We start from the raw sequence: 19,897 nt of genomic DNA, 5'->3' as shown, positions 1-19,897 counted from the left end.
TCACAAAACTTATAGAATAAATTGTACAATTAAAGCACCGTGAATTTCTACTGCTAGATTGTATTAATACGAGTAGTTCACAATGTGTTCACTCATGAATTTCAATGTACTATTTGACTTCCTGAACATTACTTTTTAATGTTATTGATGGATAAAAATCAAGATTTACTGTTGCCAGAGATGCCGAAAAGGCATCATGGGCATGGCACATAATTATGGAATATTCCATGAAAAACACACGAATGCAATTAAGGCCAGACTCACTACATTTTGGTACTCCATACTGTCGTGTGCCAAAGATTTCTTTGCCATCAGTATCCACACACCAGCACTGACCACCGGACTGACACTGGGTTGGCACATACACGCCGTTATCAGTACAGGAGGGTACAAAGGAATTACCAGCCTGAGTAGCTGCAGCCCGTTCATTCTCACATGGGGTGGGACCTTATGAAAACAACAGTACTATTATAGAGATGTAGCAAATGCTAGAACTGCTAAGAGGTCAATTTTAGTCCTGTACTGCCAGTATAGTATTTTTTTCTTATATTCTATGCTTACATGTACATGAAACTAATGTTTATTAGTCACCACAAAAAAAATTATTTGTTTATTTTATCACAGGAAAAGTATATTTGACAACACTTAATAAATGCTATAGAAGTATTGTTCATGTTAACTAAAGTATTTAACTAATGCTAACTAATAAAATCTTATTGTAAAGAGTTACTGTATATTTTTTTGTAATTAAATATATACATGTTTCTCAAATTATACTTCCATGTACGTGAAACTAATATTTATTAAATAACATATTAAATAATATGTTTATTTTATAATGGCAAAAAAAAATTATTTATATATTATGTTTTTTATTTGTTTATTATGTTATTCAACATTATTAACAAAATGTTGCATACATCTAAATTTCCCGCTCAAGGCCAGCTGGACAGCAAGGTAGCGGCGCTGTAGGATTCGAAACATGTTTGACTGGGCAAATGAACTTCCTGCAGTCTGGTCTGAAAACGCTGTGTCATAGACCTCATCCAAAAGCAGCTCCACACCTAGACAAACCAAAATCAAAACAATTCATCTTTATAATACAGCACACAAAATGTCACAACTGGATCAGGCCAAACTATTCCCTCAATGACAAAAATCATCATTATAGCATAAAAATCAAAATCATAGCGCCACTTGACATTTAGGTGATGCTTTAATAGAATATGATCTACAGTTCACTTATTTCAGGGACAGTTGGAATTCAGTGTTTTGTGAGTGCACAATGGTGATAGTTTATGGATCACTCCTTGCTGAGTTTGAACATACAAACTATTTTTTTTGGCCCAGTTCTTTAACCTGAAATGTAACTGAAGAGGTGTGTATCACCTGTGCTTGGCATCTCTCTTCCACGACTGTCTGCACAGAAACAATAACTAGAAAGCTCTGGGTAGGCCTTTCTGAAACCACTGAAGGTCTGGAACACTTCTGGGTCTCTGTTAATGACAAGAAACTTCAGTTAAATAAGTCACTTGTAGCAGATGCATTTTAAACTGTTTGCGAAGACAAACAGTTTAACTAGGAAAACTGGAAAATAAGAAAAAAGGGAAAACTATACATGCTTCTTCTATCTGACACAATACTGCTGTCTAGTGGTAAAACATGCACAGCTTGGGCTGGTTTCCCAGATACAAATGTCTAGTTCTTCACTAAAAGAGCTTTCAAAAGGGAATCTTTATTCAAATAAATTAAAATTAAATGTGAAAAAATAATCCTTATTTGCTAATTTAAATAAAATTTGCGGTCAGTAAGATTTTTAAAGAAATTAATACTTTTATTCTGCAAGGATGCAATAAATCGATCAAAAATGACAGTAAAGACATTTATAATGTAACAAAAGACCTATATTTGTGGGGGGGGGGCCTGTTTGAACTTTATATTCAGCAAAGAATCCTAAAAAATGAATCCACAAAAATATTAAGAAGCACAACTGTTTTCAACATTGATAATAACAAGAAATAAGCAGCAAATGAGCATATTAGAATGATTTCTGAAGGATCATTTGACACTAAAGACTAGAGTAATAGCAGCTGAAAATTCAGTTTTGCTACCACAGAAATAAATTACATTTCAAAATATATTAAAATGTAAAAACATTTAAATTTGTAATAATATTTCCCAATATAACTGTTTTTACGGTATTTTTGATCAAATAAATACAGCCTTGGTGAGCTTACAAGACTTCTTTCAAAATCATTTAAAAAGAACTTACCGACCCCAATCTTTTAAACGGTACTGTAAGGTTTGAAGAAACAGCATGTCTCACCTGTTAAAGGTGTGTAACAGATCAAAGATCATCCTGTCAGTGGTGTTGACAAACTTGCACTGCACAGGTAAGAAGCCCCCATCATCTGAGCACTGAGGGGGAGAGGGTTCTCCGATACCATGAAGGAGTCGCCGCTGTCTCACCTCACAGTCACCAGGACCTAGGGTTAAGGGTTTAGATACATTTTACATCTGATCACAAAGTATCCATTTAAGTATCAGCCAGCAGAGTCAGCAATAAAATAGCTATAAAAACACATTTAAGCAGATAAAACTCTTGATCTTTCATTCAGAGACTCATCTAAACTGTTCAACTAAAGCATCCAGGGAATCAAATGAATATGACACTGAATAAGTGAACTCACACTTTAAGAGTTTTCCATTCTGCCTGGTTCCGTAGATCTCCATGCCTTCTTGGTCCACGCACCAGCACTGGCTACGGGACGCATCACACTGCACCTGCTCGTACTCACCTGAGTCCAAACACACTGGCACTAGGGTTGCGTCTCCAGTCTGCAGTGCCTGTTGTCTCTGATGCTGGCATGAGGTCAAACCTACAGTGAGAGGACAGGGTTTGGTCAGTTCAATTCAATTAAACTGAATCAACGGACACATATAAGCTATGATTATGCTAAATCCTTATATAAACATTACCTTAAATATGTTAATCATGCTTAATATTAACAGCATATCTCTGGTGTTAGCTTAAGTGCTTGCTCAAGGATTATGTGGGTTCCCAGAGACCCCAAGCAAATTCACTACCATTTAAAAGTTTGGTGTCAGAATGATTATTTAAATCATTTTGAAAGAAGTCTCTTATGCTGACCAAGACTGCATTTATTTGAATAGTCAGTAATATTGTAAAATATATCCAATGATATGTTTCTTTATAGAAAAATACTAATTAAATAAATTAAAATTAAACAACTGACATTTATTCATGTCTTACATCAGGGTTTTCAAGGACCCCAAATGCAAGTAAAGCATTTTTTTTTTAATGGAGGTCGTGTTGTCAAGCTGAAGTATGATGAAGGGCTTACAATGAACAGTGGTTCCATTTTGTCGACTCCCAGGTATCTCAAGTCCCTCTGCATTCACGCACCAACATTCACCACCTCCACGATTACACTGAACATACCTACAGGGATGGAATTTTATTTCAGACTTTCACAAACAACATGGTAAAACCATGGTACATTTGTGATGTTATATACAGCATTGGTCAAGTTAATGCACCTGAAGCGGCCATCCTCAGAGCACTGGGGGATGTGTTCATGTTCCTGTGCTGCACTGACAGACCTCAGCTGCTCACATTGACTCAGACTCTCTGTCTCCAGCTGGTACTCTGAAGGTTTAAAAAAAAAAAAAAAAAAAAAAATAAGCTTAAATACAGCTCCTAGAGAGACAGTAAACATAAAGGTGGTGCTGTGAATAGACCAAAAACGCTCACCTGAAATCTTTCCACATGTCAGAGTGAAGATGCTAAGCAGTGTGGCAGTTAGACAAAAGAGCTTCATCTCTTCCATGTTCTGCATCTTCTCTAGGATGCAAGAACTCTCCTAGTGAACGCTACAAGACTGCAGCATCTTTTATACTATAGCCAAGATGTGCACCGTCATACCCATTCAGCATTCTGTTGTTTTACAAATTTGTCTATCAAAACACTAACCTCTCCAAACTGGTTAGAGTACCTGGTGGTGAATAAGAACATTCTGGACATGGTAAAGTGAGCAGTCAAGCTTGAACTTTTGAGTGCTTCTTTGAGGAGAACTAGCAACATAAGTCTTCTGAAAACCAGACAGTTGAAAAGAGCTGTACGTTTTTACTTCTGTTATGTTGTTGCCCTTATACTTCTTTTCATTTTTACCATGTCAGTAAAGAGAACTCAAATTCACACATACATACAGACATTCTATCAAGGGAGAGTAAATTTATCTTAAATGAAGATACACAAAAAAAGTTGAGAATTTCTTTTTTTTTTTCTTTTTTTTAATGAAGTTGTACATACAGATAATTACATCAGGTCTTTAAATAAACTCTTTAAATGTACAGCTGGTATTTTCATCAAAAGAAACTTTTAAATCTAAATTCTAAAACACACTTTGTACAGATTAATAGAAATTGAGATTAAACAGGCATTTTCAAGTATCATCCTTTTATGCCTTAGTTTTTTGTTGTTTTTCTTTACAGTTATAAAAACTGTATATACATTTTCCAAAAGAAAAAAAAATGAACTAAATGGATTTAATTAAATGCGTTTACATCCATTTCAGGATTAGCTTACTTCAAGGTAGATACTCTCAAAGTATCAACATGATAAACAGAACTTAGTAAGAAGAGTCACCTAGCTCTGGACACCCACGTTTAGATTAGCTTGTTTTCTTGTGAATCGCTACAGCATCCGTTAAGACTGCAGAGAAACATGCTAAAGTATTAGACGAGTTGTTGTAAGAAAACTATCTAGGTGTTGTTCTAATGAATTGGTTGGCATTGTGAACCTTTAGTGCCAGTGTATCAGACTGTAAACAAGTCCAAACCTGGCCTAAAATGCAACATTAATTTCAAAAACATGTCATTTCTGAACTGTGCGTGTCTGAACAACCAGACCACGATGGTCTATTTTCTTGGCACTTCAAAGTGACTTTTTAAGTGGCGAAAACCTTCATGATCAGAATTTTTTTTTTTTTTTTTTACATCAAACGCTAATAAACTCTTAAACAGTCTGTAAGTAGTGACCCACTTCAGTCAAGTTCATATTTCCTTAAGAAATCTCACCTCACAGAGTGGAAATAGACTGAATTTACTGTTGGGGTCTAAATGATGCAAAAAAAGGCTAAAACTTAAATCTATGGTGTTGTGTTGTGACCTCTTCAGTCTTTCTTTAAAAAAAGATGATGTTCCCTTCTGTTAACATGAAAGAATTAATCTGCTATAGTGACCTCTTCCTATTTTGGAGAACAAAATCTTCTTTAAGCAGATATGTTGTTTAGACATACTGACATGTTCCTGTTTCACACATTAAGTGTGAATTTTCCTTATGTCACACTTGATGATGGCCAACGTTTTACTTCACACATCTACTGAACAGGAGAATTGTGTTGAATACACCATATCAATTAGTAGAGTTGTGTGCAAAAAATTGAGAGATGGTGTTAGTAGCTCAGAACACACACTATAATGTGTGTATCACACAGAGCAGAGGGTGCTCATTTGCTGCACTTTTCCCAGGTCCGTCAGAAGCTGTTTGATGCGGCACTTGAGCTGTGGGAGTCTGGCCAGGGGATCGGGGGGCTCCAATTCACCTGTGAAGTCCAACCAACTCTCCAGCACTTTACACAGACAGGGAGAAAGAGAATGAAACCTTAACAAAATATCAAAAACATCAAAAAAAAAAAAAAAAAAAAAAAGTGTCGCAAAGAGCTGCTTCTCGGGTGATTTTTCTGGCTGTGGCAGTCATTTTACCACTAATCTCTGTTAAAACTGAATGTTTTACATTAGAATAGATTTTGTAAATAACGATAATTAAGGTGGTGGGAAAAGCTGATTTTGATGAATGAACATTTAAAATAAAAATATTGAATGAGTTAAATTTCCTTGGTCTTAATATGAACAGTTGGCCGAGGCACGAAATCCCAGGTGCAGTTTATTGTACAACTAAAAATAAAAAAGTTCTTTAATATAAAATAATACCATTAAAAATAAAGAGATTTATTCTATCTAACAGAAAACACTGCTCCTGGCCTGCCTAAAACACCTCAATCAAAGTCCAGATATTACTTCCTCAAACGTCTATGTCACAACGTCTATGTCCATGTCACAATGCCCAAAGCCATATGTAAAGAAAGGTTACACTTCAGTGAATTTTAGTATTGTCGTCATGTCACGGAGACACAGCGTGTTTGGATGCAAAAGCAAAAATACTTTGTTTGGCCTTCCGAAAATGGATGAAATTAGGAATCAGAGGTTAGATTTATTTATAAGGCTGAGCAGTACAACCCAAAAGTTTGCTTGTGCACAGCGCATTTTACAGAGAAGAGTACTGGGAGAGTACGGCAGCTATATACAAAGACTACTTACCATACTATGAAATGTTCTGCTCAAGTCGTGCTTGAGTTGCAAAGTTGGTTTCGATCGACTGGCTTAATCATCCGCATTTTCAGAAACCAACTCGCACTTGAATCGATACAGTAAAACTGACAACATAATTAACTGGGTGTTAACAATTGCTTAAAGCATTGGAAGCAAAAGCCTGCGATTATAGTAAGGGGCGTTACATCTCTGACACACGCTTGAGGTGTTTGGCCAATCACAACACACTGGGTCAACCTCACCAGTCAGAGCACTTTTCGGAAGGAGGAGCTTTGTAGAAATCAGTGCATTTCAGACAGACTGATAATAGAGGAACTGCAACAATGTACAGTGTGTGAAAAATAATGTATTTTTTAAACATTAAAGCATGTTACCTATTCTATTACACCCAATAAACTAGAGATGCACCACTCAACCAGCCATAAATCAGAACCAGTTTTTGCTCCAAACACACAATCGGAAACTGAATGGTTTTTAGTTTTATTTTGGCTGATCTCTACTTCAGACTTGACAAAAAAAACTTTGCAATTGCAACATTGCAATCATTTCCCAAAATGTAATTTGTTTGGAAATATTACGAACTCATAAACAGGATGTTAACACAGGCCAGAGACGGGACACGCTGAAGATGGAGGCAAAGAAGAGAACAGACGCACCAGCATAGCAAATACAATACCAGGCACAGCAAGCTCATTATTTATGATGCTCGAAATATTGGAAGAAATATATAAATATTGAATTGGGGGTGGGGATTTATATAAATGAAGGGAACAGACTTCTTCAGAAAAGTTTCAGTGTCATTTTATTCCTCTCTTACCTCCATGTAAAGTGCAATGCTTTGTGTTCAGTGATACCCAAAGAAACCACTGCTGTTCCATAAGCACCACCTACTGTCAAGAGAGTGAATTTGCCTTTTTGTTCAGTCTGTCTGCTGTTTTTGTTTTGTGCAGGTGTCTTATGTAGCATAATTTTCACAAATCTAAAGTCAGATCATTCTGTTTTTGCTTTAAGTCTTGAAATTAAACAATCGAATTCAAATCAAAAACAACTGCTTTCACTACATGTGTGCAGAACCTTTGTTTGGATCGTAATTAAAAAGTAGAAACCCGATGAGGAATAAGGGTCTTATCTAGCAAAACGATTGGTCATTTTCTAAAAAAAAAAAAAAAATATTAAAATGAGACCGCACTTCCATATTCTTCAAAAAGCTTACGCTGTATGTCCTACGCCCTCCTTATTCAACTTACGGAAAATAAGTAGAATAGGGAAGGCGTAGGGCATCATTTGTGTTTATAAAGCATATACATTTTAATTTTTTTTTAGAAAACGAGCGATCGTTTCGCTAGATAAGACCCTTATTCCCCGTCTGGTTTTGTTTAAAGCCCTTTGAAGCTGCACTGAAACTGTAATTTTGACATTCAACCGTTTGGGGCCAATTGAAGTCCACTGTAAGGTGTAATCCTGGAATGTTTTCATCAAAAACCTTAATTTCTTTTCGACTGAAGAAAGGAGGACTAAGTGGACTAATTCTTTAAAGAAAAAAAACGCAGAATGTTATTGGAATCGGCCAATTTGCTTGTAAAAAACGAATCAGCCATGAAAAATCATGATCGGTGCATCACTACAATAAACAAAATAATGTACTTTAAAAACAGCATCATATGACCCCTTTAAACATGCAGGCTTTCTGAGGGAATCCCTGGTTAACCAAGGTTGGTAACCAAAAGTTTGCTGGTTAAATCTTCACAAAGGATGAATCATCAGCCATCACTACTGTGCTCATAAGCACAAAATATAAGATCTAAATATATAAGCTAAATAAGCTCATAGTGGCAATCTACGGCGACATCGCAGAAAAAAATTCAACCAACCTTGGTCATGTGGCAACAAATAATGTTCTGACTCAATGGCATTTCCAATAGTTCTCCCCCTTACCATCAAGCTCTTTCTCGATGAGGTCCATGCGGCCAGACAGCTGGTTCTGAATGTCCTCTATGTGTGTAAGCAGGTTCATCTGCCACTGCAGGCAGTTCCTGGCTTGTTCCATGGAGCCCAAGCTGCTGTCATTCACACAGCCAGACAGAGCAATGGCACTGCTCACCTACACAAACCATAAACACAGCATTGATTTCAAACTCTGTATCCTTTCACATACTGACCTTGAACCAGATCTGAGTTTTTAATGTTTTTTGGTTACCTCTTCTTCCTTTAGGTTAAACTGAGAGGCTGTCTGTATCCCCTGTTCATCCCTTGCGTGTTCAAGGCCTGTACCGGGAGGTTTCTGGTAGCTGTGCTCGCTGGTAATATAGGTTTCAGGGTTTGAGTTCTGGTTGAGGTGCTCTTTGAAATGTAGGCAGTCCGGAACCCCACCCATAGGCTGATCCTCATCAGAGTTCACCCAAGACCGAGCCCACAAGTGTAAACTTGGGTTATGCTTGTTCCTGAAAAAATGTGATACGCGTATTATTGTTCCCACATCTTTTCGTCTACAGTTTTATAACAGATCAACTTAAAGCCCGACAGCACTGGAAAACAAGCCTGAACATTTTTTTGCCTGGTTTCACAGACAAGGCTCAAAGCTAGTCCCAGACTAAAATGCATGTTTGAGCTGTTTTAACTGGAAGTAACTTGCAAGTAACCCTGTCTGTGAAACCAGGCCATAAACTTCAAAGCACAACCATTGTTATAATAAATCAAAACCCACAAATTCAATAAAAAAGTAAGGTGAAAAAAGTGAGCTCCACCCATCTTTGCCAGCAATTCCTTTTATAATTCTTATGGTAATTAAAAACTATTATGGTCAATTTTTTCACAATATCACCTAATTTAAAGTAAGCTTCTGGGAAGGCAAAGTGACTCTTACTGTAAAATATCCATCTTCAGCTGAAGGCCATGAAGCAAGTTTTTAACACTGTAAACATCAGCGAGCAGCTGGTGAGTGGACACAATTTTCTTGGCGTTCTGATGCGAGTAGTTCTCTGTAAGGAAAGACAGGCCATACATGTGGCCCTTTTGGAGCCAGTCTTTATCATGGCGGTATTTAGCACTCCACCTCTGACCTGAGAAAAGTAAACATTTCAGTGACAACCCTGGAGTGACTTCAGTTTTATATTTATTAGGGCTGGGTATTGATACAAATTTCACGATTCGATTTGATTTAGAATCTCAAGCTTTCAATTTAATTCGATTTGGATTTCGATCAATTTGGATACATATCTGATGGCCTACAGTACATGGCAAATTTTCTTAAAGAATAAAAATGTATCTCAACTAATGCTGTAAACCATACAGGGAACCAAGTCAGTGGCACAATACTATAACATTAAAGGTTAAAATTAATTTGTCTATAAACTGATTTGTCTATAAACATTTACACACGAGGAAGTTTTTATAATAGTAACAACGTTATAACATATTTTTTGCAATATAAACATTTAAATGCTGGTTGTCATAATGCTTATTTTCATGATGGATTTATTCAAACATTTAAATATTGAAGAACAGGTTAAGTAAAAAATAGTGCATATATCTAGCAAAATGCTCCTCTCTAAATTTAGTTTTATTCTAGCTGATTAACAAGTTTATGGTCACTGAATGACTTTTCTGAGGAAAATGTAACATTATGTGACATTGTTTACAAATGTTTTTTCGCAGCTGAAACACTGATTGAGCAATTACATGAGACATTACAGATTTTACATTAAAATTACATTACATTTACACTGTCTCTACACTGGACATGACAATTGTCACGCCACACCGTAAGAGCACGTAAGAGTAGTGTAAGCTTGAAGTACATCAGAAATACAACAGGGCATCAGTTTACTGTCAGAAATTTGTCATGTCGTGCTGCTTCCAGTGTAGACAGCATCACTGATTATAATGGTTTCTATTTGCTTTTGTCACATCATGCCACTCATGCCTGATGTAAACATGGTGTAAGTTGTATTGTATCTTTCAACATACCTTCTGATGTTTATTCATGTTCCGTGCTATAACTAGTAGTAAAAAACTAGTAGCTTCACTCAAAACCGAGGAACAACAGTGATCTGGCACGCCACATTAAAGAGCACCAAAATGGTTTTGAAAGTTGAGAGTAACAAAGTACAAAGCTAACTGTGATTTATTGGTTGGGAGGCGTGCTACAAAATTTTGTTCATTCATCAACAGCATAAACTAAAAGCGGCCATCCTAAATCCCGAGAATCGATAACGGTTCAAATGAGATCAAAATGACTATCAATTAAAAGTGAGAAATCAATATTTGTAACCCAGCCCTAATATTTACATTAACACTCAAGAAACAGACATCAGACATCTGTAGTAAGCAGAATACAGAGGAAGATAAAACTATAAAATCCTGCTGACCCTTTGTGTGTGGTATTGTTGCATGGTTGTTACCTGGTGGGTCCCGGCAGATGTAACAGATGTACTGATCTGGGATGCTATCTTCCAAAAGCCCCATACACACACTGTGCTGCCAGCACATACACTCCTCACACTGTACAAGAGAAATATATTACCAGAAACTATCATTTGCAATTCTACACTACAACCGATTCAGAACAAAGACAACAAAAAGGTACTTGGAACCATTTCAGCACACTTAAGATGTCTCTTGCATGAAACTATCTTTACAGACAGAATGAAAACCTATTTCAAAATTCCAGTAGAGCCATTGCTAAAAGTAATTCTACCTGAATCATGAAGCCATTTTCTTCATCCATCTCACAGATGCAGCGAACAATTTCATCTGCACCAACTTCATCCTCATCCTGGAAGTCCTCCATAGTGATCGAGTCTAGATCCTGGTTATACTCATCTCCACTGAACAGCAAACTCTCAGTGGTCGAGTCTTCCAGAAAGTCGATGTCTGACAGGTCTGAGATAGGAAAAGAAAATAGGACATAAAATGAGGCTCAACATCACAGCAAAACACTTATATCATATTCATGCTGACTACTATCTATTTTACCTACAGAACACATAAAATGTAATAGCTAAAAGCTATAACTGAAATGTGACCATTATTGGAAAGTAGCTACAAATGGCTGCAAATTGATAAGAGGACTCACTCTCCCCGGTGAGGTCAACAGACAGTATGGCACGAGGGTATTGGAAGGTGCTGTGCTTGAAGGCACTAGAGGAAGAACGATGTAGTGGGGAAGACGGTCTTTCCAGGTAAGACAACGACATTTCATCCAGGTCTGAGTAACCTTAGCACAAAGATGAGAACAATATGACCTTCCCATTTCATAACGGCGACTTGTTATGGACTGAACAAGATGGCTAGAACTTATTTAACAATTTAAGACATAAATTATACAAATTAAGGTCACAAATGAATTATTTTAAAAGTCATTGTAATTTAAATGTCATAGATATAAGAGTTAAAGTATTTGTAAAACTTATAAGTACAGAGACCTCTGAACCCAAGGCAAAACTAACTTACAGTGCAGTTTTGATTTCTTCTTCTTTTTTTTCTTTTTCTTCTGTTTAATTCGGAAAAGGTCCTTCTCTTTTCTGTCCCTCCTGTCTTTATCCCTCTTTTTCGCTATGGCAGAGAACAAAATAAAATATGAGCACTGGCTTATGAATGTAAAATTGAGATAAGAAAAAAAAGTTCAGTAACCTCACCAAACAACTGACATTTATCCTCTAGTTTGAATTTCCGTTCTGTCTTTATACAAAGCCCTGAAGACAAAAACATCCATAAGATGAACAGTTAAAAAAAAATGGAAAAAAGGAAGAACTCCATTCATCAGCTTTAAAATCTGCTGAATTATCTCACCATCCAGGTGCTTGTCCTTCTTGAGAATCTTGTCATGGAGGTTATCAAAGGTTGGAGGAGGCAGGGAGACCTCCGTACTGTCTGAACTGACAGAGGCAGAGGAACGTTTCTTCTTGCAGAACTTAGGAGGCCTCACACAGCCAGCGCTGTCCATTTGAAGCATGAAGCCCTGAGAGGACAGAGCTAGGACAAAAAATAGAATAACAGAACTCTCTGTAATTCAGTTTAATTGTGTCACTGTAAATTTAATAGCCATTTGATTGAAATGATACTGACAAATAACAACAAGAGAACCTACAGGAAGAAGTAGAGACGGTCCTGCGTCTCTTGTTATCTGGGATATCTGACAAGGTGCTTGTAGGCATGGAAGCAGACGTGGCCCTGGTGCGGCCCACTCTCTCTGGTGAGCAGACCTCACTGTCCATTTCTTTCTCAGTGTTATGATAGTACTTCAGGTGATAGTCAAGGAGCTTTGCTTTCCGAAAAGCTTTAGAGCATCCAGGGACTTTACACTTGAATTTATTATGGTCCAGGTCTATTAGAGACTCATTGGCAGCAGTGGGGTCATCAGACTTCTTGCTGTTTATGACTGAGGAGGAAGGAGAAAGTTTAGAATATATATATCAAACATTTATTTATCCATTTTTAAAGTGCAGTATCTGAAGTGAATGGAAGACAGGTGATGATTTCATTCATACTTGGCTCTCTGGCGTGTTTGTTGGCTTTAGGAGTCCTGGAAGGAACTTTCTGACTTGCAGCTGTACATGAAAAATGAGATGATAATAAATAGTTTTTACATATCACAAAATCCAAGCAGCATTACCATCACAGGACTTCCAAATATCCTGGTAAGTCACTTTGCTGTTTACTATATCAACAAAACAAAGTGTCCTCTACAAGGTTCATGAAGAAACATAATAAAGGCATTCAATGCTATGGTTACATGCCCAACCTACCTGTCACTACAGAAGGTGAGTTCCCTTCAAGTGTTGTTTGATTACTGGGCAACATGTCTGTCATCTTGTCCTTCTCAGTGATTGGTGACTGAGCACTGCCAGTGGGAGGAGCTGTGGATGGGCTTACTGAAACTGGTTTTTGCGAAGAAGCTTCTGTTTTAACTGCAGTGCTGCTGTCTTCTTCTAAAGATCACATTTTAAAATGCAAGATTTAAACATGTCAAGCATGGATAATTATGAAATTTCATAACAGACAAATATAGAGTGGCACAAATAAAGAAACAGCATGTTCAAAAGTTTGGGGTCAGTATTATTTATTCAGCAAGGGCCTATTAAATTAATTAAAAGTGACAGTACAAACATTTATAATGTGACAAGAAGATCACTTTCTATTCATGAAAGAATCCTGATAAAAAAAATGCATCAGTTTCAACAAAAATATTAAGCAGCAACATAAACAATAATAAGAAATGTTTCTTGAGCACCACATTAGCATACTAGAATGATTTCTGAAGGATCATGTGACACTAAAGACTGGCTGCTAAAAATTCAGCTTTGCCAGCCCAAAAATCAATTACACAGTTGTTTTAAGTTGTAATAATATTTCACTTTTTTTCTGTATTTTTAATCAAATAAATGCAGCCTTGGTGAGCATGACACTCCTGTCAAACACATTCTAAAAATCTAACCAACCCCAAACTTTTGAAAATAGTGTATTTTTAGTGCTTATTATGTCTCTCACCAGCTTTCTGAGAGCCATCTGGGAGAGGAGGTTGAGTAATGGAATCCCTCATGTGTGGTGAAGAAGGGTAAGCCTGGTCAGAGCTTGTCGCTAGACGCTGAGACCGTCTCCTTCTCTGGGGGGAGTTGGGAGGGGCTATGCAGAAACAGACATGCATATTATTGTCACATCCTTATAATATGAACTATCGAGTCTGTTATAATTGCTGACAATTGACAATATATAAACACTACTGCTCTCTGGCTGACGCACCAGTGTGTGTGCTGTCTAGAAGAGTGTGTGTCGAACTGGATGAAGGACTGGGTTCAGGGGCTACGGTTGTGTTCTGACTGCTAGAGGTGGACTCTCCCGAGTCGTGTTTAAGTCTTCTTGAGCGAGACTTGCACAGGGATGGGCTAGAGAGGGATGCTGGGGTTCTTTGGGCACTGACAGACTGGGATCTCTCTTCAGCTGGACTCGCCTCTGCACCTGACACTTTCTGAGGGGTGGAGAAGTAAACATGACACAGTGTGTGTACTAAAGTGATCATCACGTTGATAACAGTATGTCAGTTTCATCGATACCTGCTGAGACATTACTGGAAGCTCTTTTGACTCTGCTTTGCATTCAGACTCAGTGTCAGCACATCCTTGATAATTAGAAACAAAAAGCACACATAGAACATCATAATCACTATGCACTGCTGAATCAGTGTCACAGTTTATTTAGGAAATACAGAAGCAATTATTATAGCATTAACTTCTTTTTTCTCGAAGCTAAGCACAGCAAACACAGCAGAACAAACTAAGCTGTCAGTCAAATGGACCTAACTTGTGTGATATGTAATTCATCTGCATGCTTTCATTGACTTGCGCAGTTTAATTATCACACTTTAATAGTATTTATAACTCCTAACTTAAACAAGCTGTGTTACTATGAGGAATGATTACTTCAAAATGTAGATCTGTTTGCAGGTGCAAGACACTTTAACTAAATGAAATACATACAACTCTCTCACTTTTGTTCTAGTGCCAGCGATTACCCTTTGCCGACCCCTGCTCCTCAGGTTTGACATTAGCTAGAAACTATTTCTTGTCATAAACTCTAGAAACTAAGCCTTGTTAAGGGTAGTTACTCTGTGTTAATGTTTACCTGCCCCTTTGCTGAGACGAGTCCTTTTACTGCTACACAAGTTGCCTTGTCTTTTGCTCCTCCTCTTTGCTGTAGCTGATTCAAGCTCCTCAACAGCTGGCTTGCTGTCCTCTTCAACAGTCGGCTTACTGTCCTCCTCTTCTGAGTCTAGGTCTGCTGTGTAAAGCAGGAAACAGACATATAATTGATGTGGCTGCTCAAAATGAGTGCTGTTTTAAGACCCGGCTCCAACCAAATCAAAAATGTTGAAGAAAGCTATGTAACTGAACACAGATCAGTAGGCAAGAACTACAATTCATTAGGCAAGAAAAGTCCTAACAAATCACATACCAAGCTTCTCTGATTCGCTATCATCATCATCATCATCGTCGTCGTCATCAAGCTCTTCATCTGAACGTTGTTCTCTCCTGTCCTCTCGGTCCTTGTTGCTGTTGGCGCTGGTACGTGGTCTGTTCGCTCCTTTATTCTTGGCTGCAGCTGAGGCAGCCTTCACCAGAGCGATCCAGTCCTGCTTGAACACAAACAAATACACTATCAGTCACATCTGACATTGACTGGTCACAAGCAAACCTCTTGCCATGGCTTACATCAAAAAAAAAAAAAAAAAAAAAAAAAACTTTTTAAGCTATTAATGATGTAGTAAAGGTAACTAAGTAGGTAGAATAAAGTGATTTAGCATCCCTGAGCTGCCTGACTGGCACAAAGATGCAACTGTAAGCTGTGTGGACCAGCTGCTTGTCTTCAAATATTATTCAGGACTGACCCCATGCATTTTACCTTCTGAAAGAGAGGAAGAGGTCAAGGAAAATACTATAGAGGGCCACACTGAAATATACAATTAATTATAAAGTATGCTTAGAATTGATTGTCATATGTCATTCAACAGTTATCTAGCAGTGTAGCATCATGTCCAAAACCATCTATTAAACTTCAGGAGAACTTATTTGTTAATTTAAAGGAACTGATGAGGACTGTGTCTGTGAAATCACTTTAATAAACTTACTTGTCCTTTTGCATCTTCTGGCATGGACTTGATATGGATTCTTTTCACACAGCGAATGACTCCATCATAAAACTGTACAGTGTAAGTGCCTAAAATAAAAAAGCAAATCAGTGAGTCTTCATACATCTATTATTATACGTATACAAATTGAGTCTTTCGATTTGATTCAAATAAACATTATTGTGTAAAGACATTACTGTAGAGGCATTCAGTTAAAACCTATGCTTTCCAAAATAGTATTTGAGAACACACTTTCATGCATTTGGGAACAATCACTACAGTCACACGGAACCAAAGAAAGCCAGATTAATTTTAATTGAATCATATAATTAAATTCAACTATTTTTGGTATTGCATACTGACAGAAGTAGTATGTTTCTGCCTAGATGGATCACCAATTTGACCTTACCTTCCTTGTTGATACTTTCAATCTTGGCAGGGTAGTAGCGGCAATCTGTCCATCGGGCAAGCACCTCCTCACCATCTCTCAATTCCTAAAGATGAAATAAAAACAGAATAGACATGCAATTATTTACAGTCAACACAACCAATATAAATTCAACCAAGCCTGTATTGAAGATATGGGATGTGCTGTGATCATAAAAGTGAATGGTTAGAGCAGAACAAACTGTGATGGACACACCGAAAACCTCTGATTATTTCATGTAGTACCTGCCAAGCTGATTACAGTAGTTAAGCAACCACACAGATACTAGTTACAATCCAATTCAAGAAAACCAGAGAAGCCTCAACTGTATTTACAGATTCTTAATTATAATTTAGCTCTAATAATTTGTTTTTAATGTCTATACATCAGAAAGGAAAGCTTTCTCTAAATATGACACCATTCAAAAGTTTGGGTTGAGTAAGTTTTGTTGTTGTTGTTGTTAAAAAAAAAAAAAAAAAAAAATTTAATCTTTTCAAATAAATGCTCTTCTTTTGAACTTTCTATAGAATCATAAAAAATTCCATGGGTTTCCACAAAAAAAAATTAAGAAGCACAACTGTTTTCAACATAAAAAAGAAATGCTTCTTGAGCACTGAATCGGCATATTAGAATGATTTCTGAAGAATCATGTGACTAAAGACTGGAATAATGGCTGCTAAAAATTCAGCACAGGAATCAATTACATTTTAAAATATAAAACAGTTATTTTAAATTGTAATATCATTTCACAGTACTACTGTTTTTACTGTATTTTAATCAAATAAATACAGCCTCAGTCAGCATAAGAGGCTTCTTTCAAAACTTTTTCAAAATCTTACAAACCCCAAACTTTTGAACGGTAGTGTAAGTCACAAAGGCCTGTTTAATAATTAAATGGATGATTGTTTGTGGCCCAACAAAACATTAAAAGGTTTTGTCTATGTAGATGGAGGAAAAACCCAAACAATGATGGGACAAGCAGTTGAGAGAGCCAGATCAAGGTAGATGGGCAATTGAGGTATGTACTTGTCTCTGCTGAGGTAAGTCTTTTTGGTCCTCTGTGCTCTCTGTACTTCCAGGAAGCTCACGAAGGCGAGATGCTCTCATCTCGCTGAGTCTCTCCTGGCAGAAATGTTTGTAAGACAAGAATTAATCAATCACTCATCTCATTAACAAATGAGATTTTCTTTTATTTCATTTGAGTGGCTGAAAACTTTAATAATGTTTATTTTAGCAGCTGAAAAACCCTGCATTTCTCATGCTTGTCAAGTCATCCTAGCCAGTTCAGACCATAAACATATCTGAAAAAAGGAAGTACTGCAAACATACAGACACCTCCTCTTCTTTGAGACCCTCTTTGCGGAGTGCCGGTCTCTCTAATGGCCGAAGTCTGTTGCTGTCCCAGAGAATCCATTCGTCGTACCTATGGCTCCAACGGTCAAAATGCACAAGCATCTTTCCCTCATCATAATCAATCTTCTCGATACGTGAAGGGTACCTGCAAAGAAACCATTCAACATGGATCATTGATAGATAACTTGAAAAACAACAAAAATAACTGAACACACTTAAAATTTTAATAACGGTCCATTCAAGAACTCTTGAAAATGAAAACGAACTATTCCTAAAGACAGGGACTAAAGTTTCAGTTTTTTACTCTTATTTGTTTTAAATGAGACAAAAATATTAATCATGTGAGTATTTAAAAACTGTAACACTGCTCTTACACAAGTATAAAAGGTCTTCCTTTCTTGTATAAAAGACCTTGTTTATATTGTGAAGCATTTATGTTATCATGGGAAATACTTAGTTACAATAACTACATTTTTAGTACTAGACTTTTATGGCTATTTAATTTTTTCACTCATTTATTTATTTACTTTATTATTCACTCATTTATTTGATCTATTTCAGCCCCCTGGGAGTCCCCAGACCCCAGTTTGAAAAGCCCTGTTCTAATATAAATTATCTGCTAGCAGCAGTTACTGTAAATGGACCTTCAAAATGAATTTGTACCATTTTTGCAGGTAGTCCTGGGCCTCAACCCTGGCGCCAACCTCAAAAGTGATCCCTGGTCGATTTGGAGGTTTCTTGCTCATGTTGAGTGTACTCTTACCAGGTCTTCCTCAAGACACAAATGCTCTTTCGTCCTGTGGACGGACCTATGAACATAAAGAAATGATTTATGAGTTTATGTACATAAATCAGCTGAACTATATTGCAAGGACAAATGCTTGACATATTCTTTATACTAACTTTAAATCAAAAAAGGCAAATCTTTCACTCTTAAATCATGCATTGCATTTGCATGGGTAGTATTTGTAAATGTATCAATAAACATGCACGGTTTCATGTAAGCTGGCTAAAGAAAATATGCTCAACTATTTTACCAGCTTTCAAAATGTACCCTAAATCAGGCCTTTGATTACCCTACTGTACTCTGGTACACTTATATCAGGGATATTTCCCAGACGTTTGCACACTTTAACGTGTCACGAAATAGCATCACATGCAAACAACAGAAATCAAGCAAATATATCCAAGTTTTTCAGGCTGGACAGTAGCTAACTGAGCTAACCAGCTACTATACTATACTCCACTTATGACAGCCTAGCGCACAAATTAAATCGCTATGTTAAAATATTCGTTACCCTGTACGGAAAACGGAACCCTCTAAAAGATCTGGATACAAATTTAAGACTTAAGAGTTAAAAAATTAAACAAAATAAGAGTGTAACTGACTATTTTACCTAGCTCGCTAATGCTAGGTATTGGCTAACGAGCTGCTTCTCAATTTTTCTGCTGCCTAAATATAATTGTCAAGTTTTTCACTTAAAGAACTACAAAACCCGTGAGAATAAATATAACACCTCAAATTTTTAAAGATGAAACTTCAAGTCAAACCTCTCATTGTCCAGTTAGCACAGCAGAACTAGCCAAGCAGCTAATGCTGTACCAGCTGACTAGCTAAACCGTTCCGAGGGGATAAAACTATGTTCAAAAAAGAGAAAAAAAAATGACAGGCCAGTTTTTATCTTTGTTAAAACGACTCGAAGAATGACAGTTGCTTTCAGACGTCCGCTATATCATGACATTTACGTTTACCTTTGCAAATTCATTGAGAGAATAGCAATTAATTCCTATACTGTATTGTGATCATTCAAGCTCAGTTACTTTTACCCAAACTGGACGTGAGCGCGCACGCACACGACGCTCAAAATGCCTGAAGGCACGCGCACCGCAGACTGACACGTGACCGATATTCGCAGACGCTTTGTGTTTTGTTTTAAATGAGACAGAACCCTTTACCTTCGGCTTAAAATCGATCACCTCAGTTGTAGCGTCAAATGTCGTTTTTTGTGTTAGATCTTCTTTTGTTGTGACAGTTACAATTTCTTTGAATCAAAGTATTCACATGAATTGAAATGTGAATA

At 37.1% G+C, this 19,897-nt stretch overlaps 2 protein-coding genes across 15 annotated transcripts in view; both read right to left on the bottom strand.

Moving 5' to 3' along the window:
* The window catches only part of tg (thyroglobulin), a 38,858-nt gene extending 34,927 nt beyond the window's left edge, over nucleotides 1-3,931 (bottom strand). For 2 of the 3 annotated variants that reach the window (XM_051865484.1, XM_051865486.1), the window contains exons 1-8: nucleotides 3,776-3,931; nucleotides 3,562-3,670; nucleotides 3,366-3,463; nucleotides 2,691-2,879; nucleotides 2,327-2,486; nucleotides 1,390-1,496; nucleotides 921-1,064; nucleotides 265-447 (exon numbers count right to left, since the gene is read on the bottom strand). In XM_051865484.1, coding sequence (XP_051721444.1) covers nucleotides 265-447; nucleotides 921-1,064; nucleotides 1,390-1,496; nucleotides 2,327-2,486; nucleotides 2,691-2,879; nucleotides 3,366-3,463; nucleotides 3,562-3,670; nucleotides 3,776-3,860 — 1,075 coding nt within the window. In that variant the 5' untranslated portion in view covers nucleotides 3,861-3,931. The remainder of the gene's footprint in view (nucleotides 1-264; nucleotides 448-920; nucleotides 1,065-1,389; nucleotides 1,497-2,326; nucleotides 2,487-2,690; nucleotides 2,880-3,365; nucleotides 3,464-3,561; nucleotides 3,671-3,775) is intronic. The other variant, XM_051865485.1, reaches the window with a different exon arrangement.
* Nucleotides 3,932-4,285: 354 nt separating this feature from the next.
* On the bottom strand, nucleotides 4,286-19,682 carry phf20l1 (PHD finger protein 20 like 1). Of its 12 annotated transcripts, none has more exons than XM_051865712.1 (25): nucleotides 19,569-19,663; nucleotides 19,368-19,454; nucleotides 18,480-18,625; nucleotides 17,793-17,961; nucleotides 17,490-17,585; nucleotides 16,446-16,530; nucleotides 16,037-16,125; nucleotides 15,364-15,544; nucleotides 15,034-15,189; nucleotides 14,466-14,530; nucleotides 14,155-14,380; nucleotides 13,903-14,037; nucleotides 13,161-13,343; nucleotides 12,903-12,962; nucleotides 12,503-12,793; nucleotides 12,205-12,387; nucleotides 12,051-12,107; nucleotides 11,866-11,967; nucleotides 11,489-11,629; nucleotides 11,111-11,295; nucleotides 10,815-10,914; nucleotides 9,278-9,473; nucleotides 8,612-8,855; nucleotides 8,350-8,515; nucleotides 4,286-5,654 (listed from the first exon to the last, which is right to left on the bottom strand). In XM_051865712.1, the coding sequence occupies exons 3-25, from the start codon at nucleotides 18,560-18,562 to the stop codon at nucleotides 5,512-5,514; spliced, it is 3,336 nt and encodes a 1,111-aa protein (XP_051721672.1). In that variant the 5' UTR covers nucleotides 18,563-18,625; nucleotides 19,368-19,454; nucleotides 19,569-19,663; the 3' UTR covers nucleotides 4,286-5,511. The 12 variants fall into 12 exon arrangements, with proteins under 12 accessions (XP_051721672.1, XP_051721673.1, XP_051721671.1 ...); XM_051865713.1 differs by having other exon boundaries at nucleotides 19,334-19,454; nucleotides 19,569-19,649; XM_051865711.1 differs by lacking the exon at nucleotides 19,368-19,454 and having other exon boundaries at nucleotides 19,569-19,682.
* Between the last annotated feature and the right edge of the window lie 215 nt (nucleotides 19,683-19,897).

The sequence above is a fragment of the Ctenopharyngodon idella genome, chromosome 16, assembly GCF_019924925.1.
Source record: "Ctenopharyngodon idella isolate HZGC_01 chromosome 16, HZGC01, whole genome shotgun sequence".
NCBI classification, from domain to species: domain Eukaryota; kingdom Metazoa; phylum Chordata; class Actinopteri; order Cypriniformes; family Xenocyprididae; genus Ctenopharyngodon; species Ctenopharyngodon idella.
This window is presented reverse-complemented; position numbering and strand designations above follow the sequence as displayed.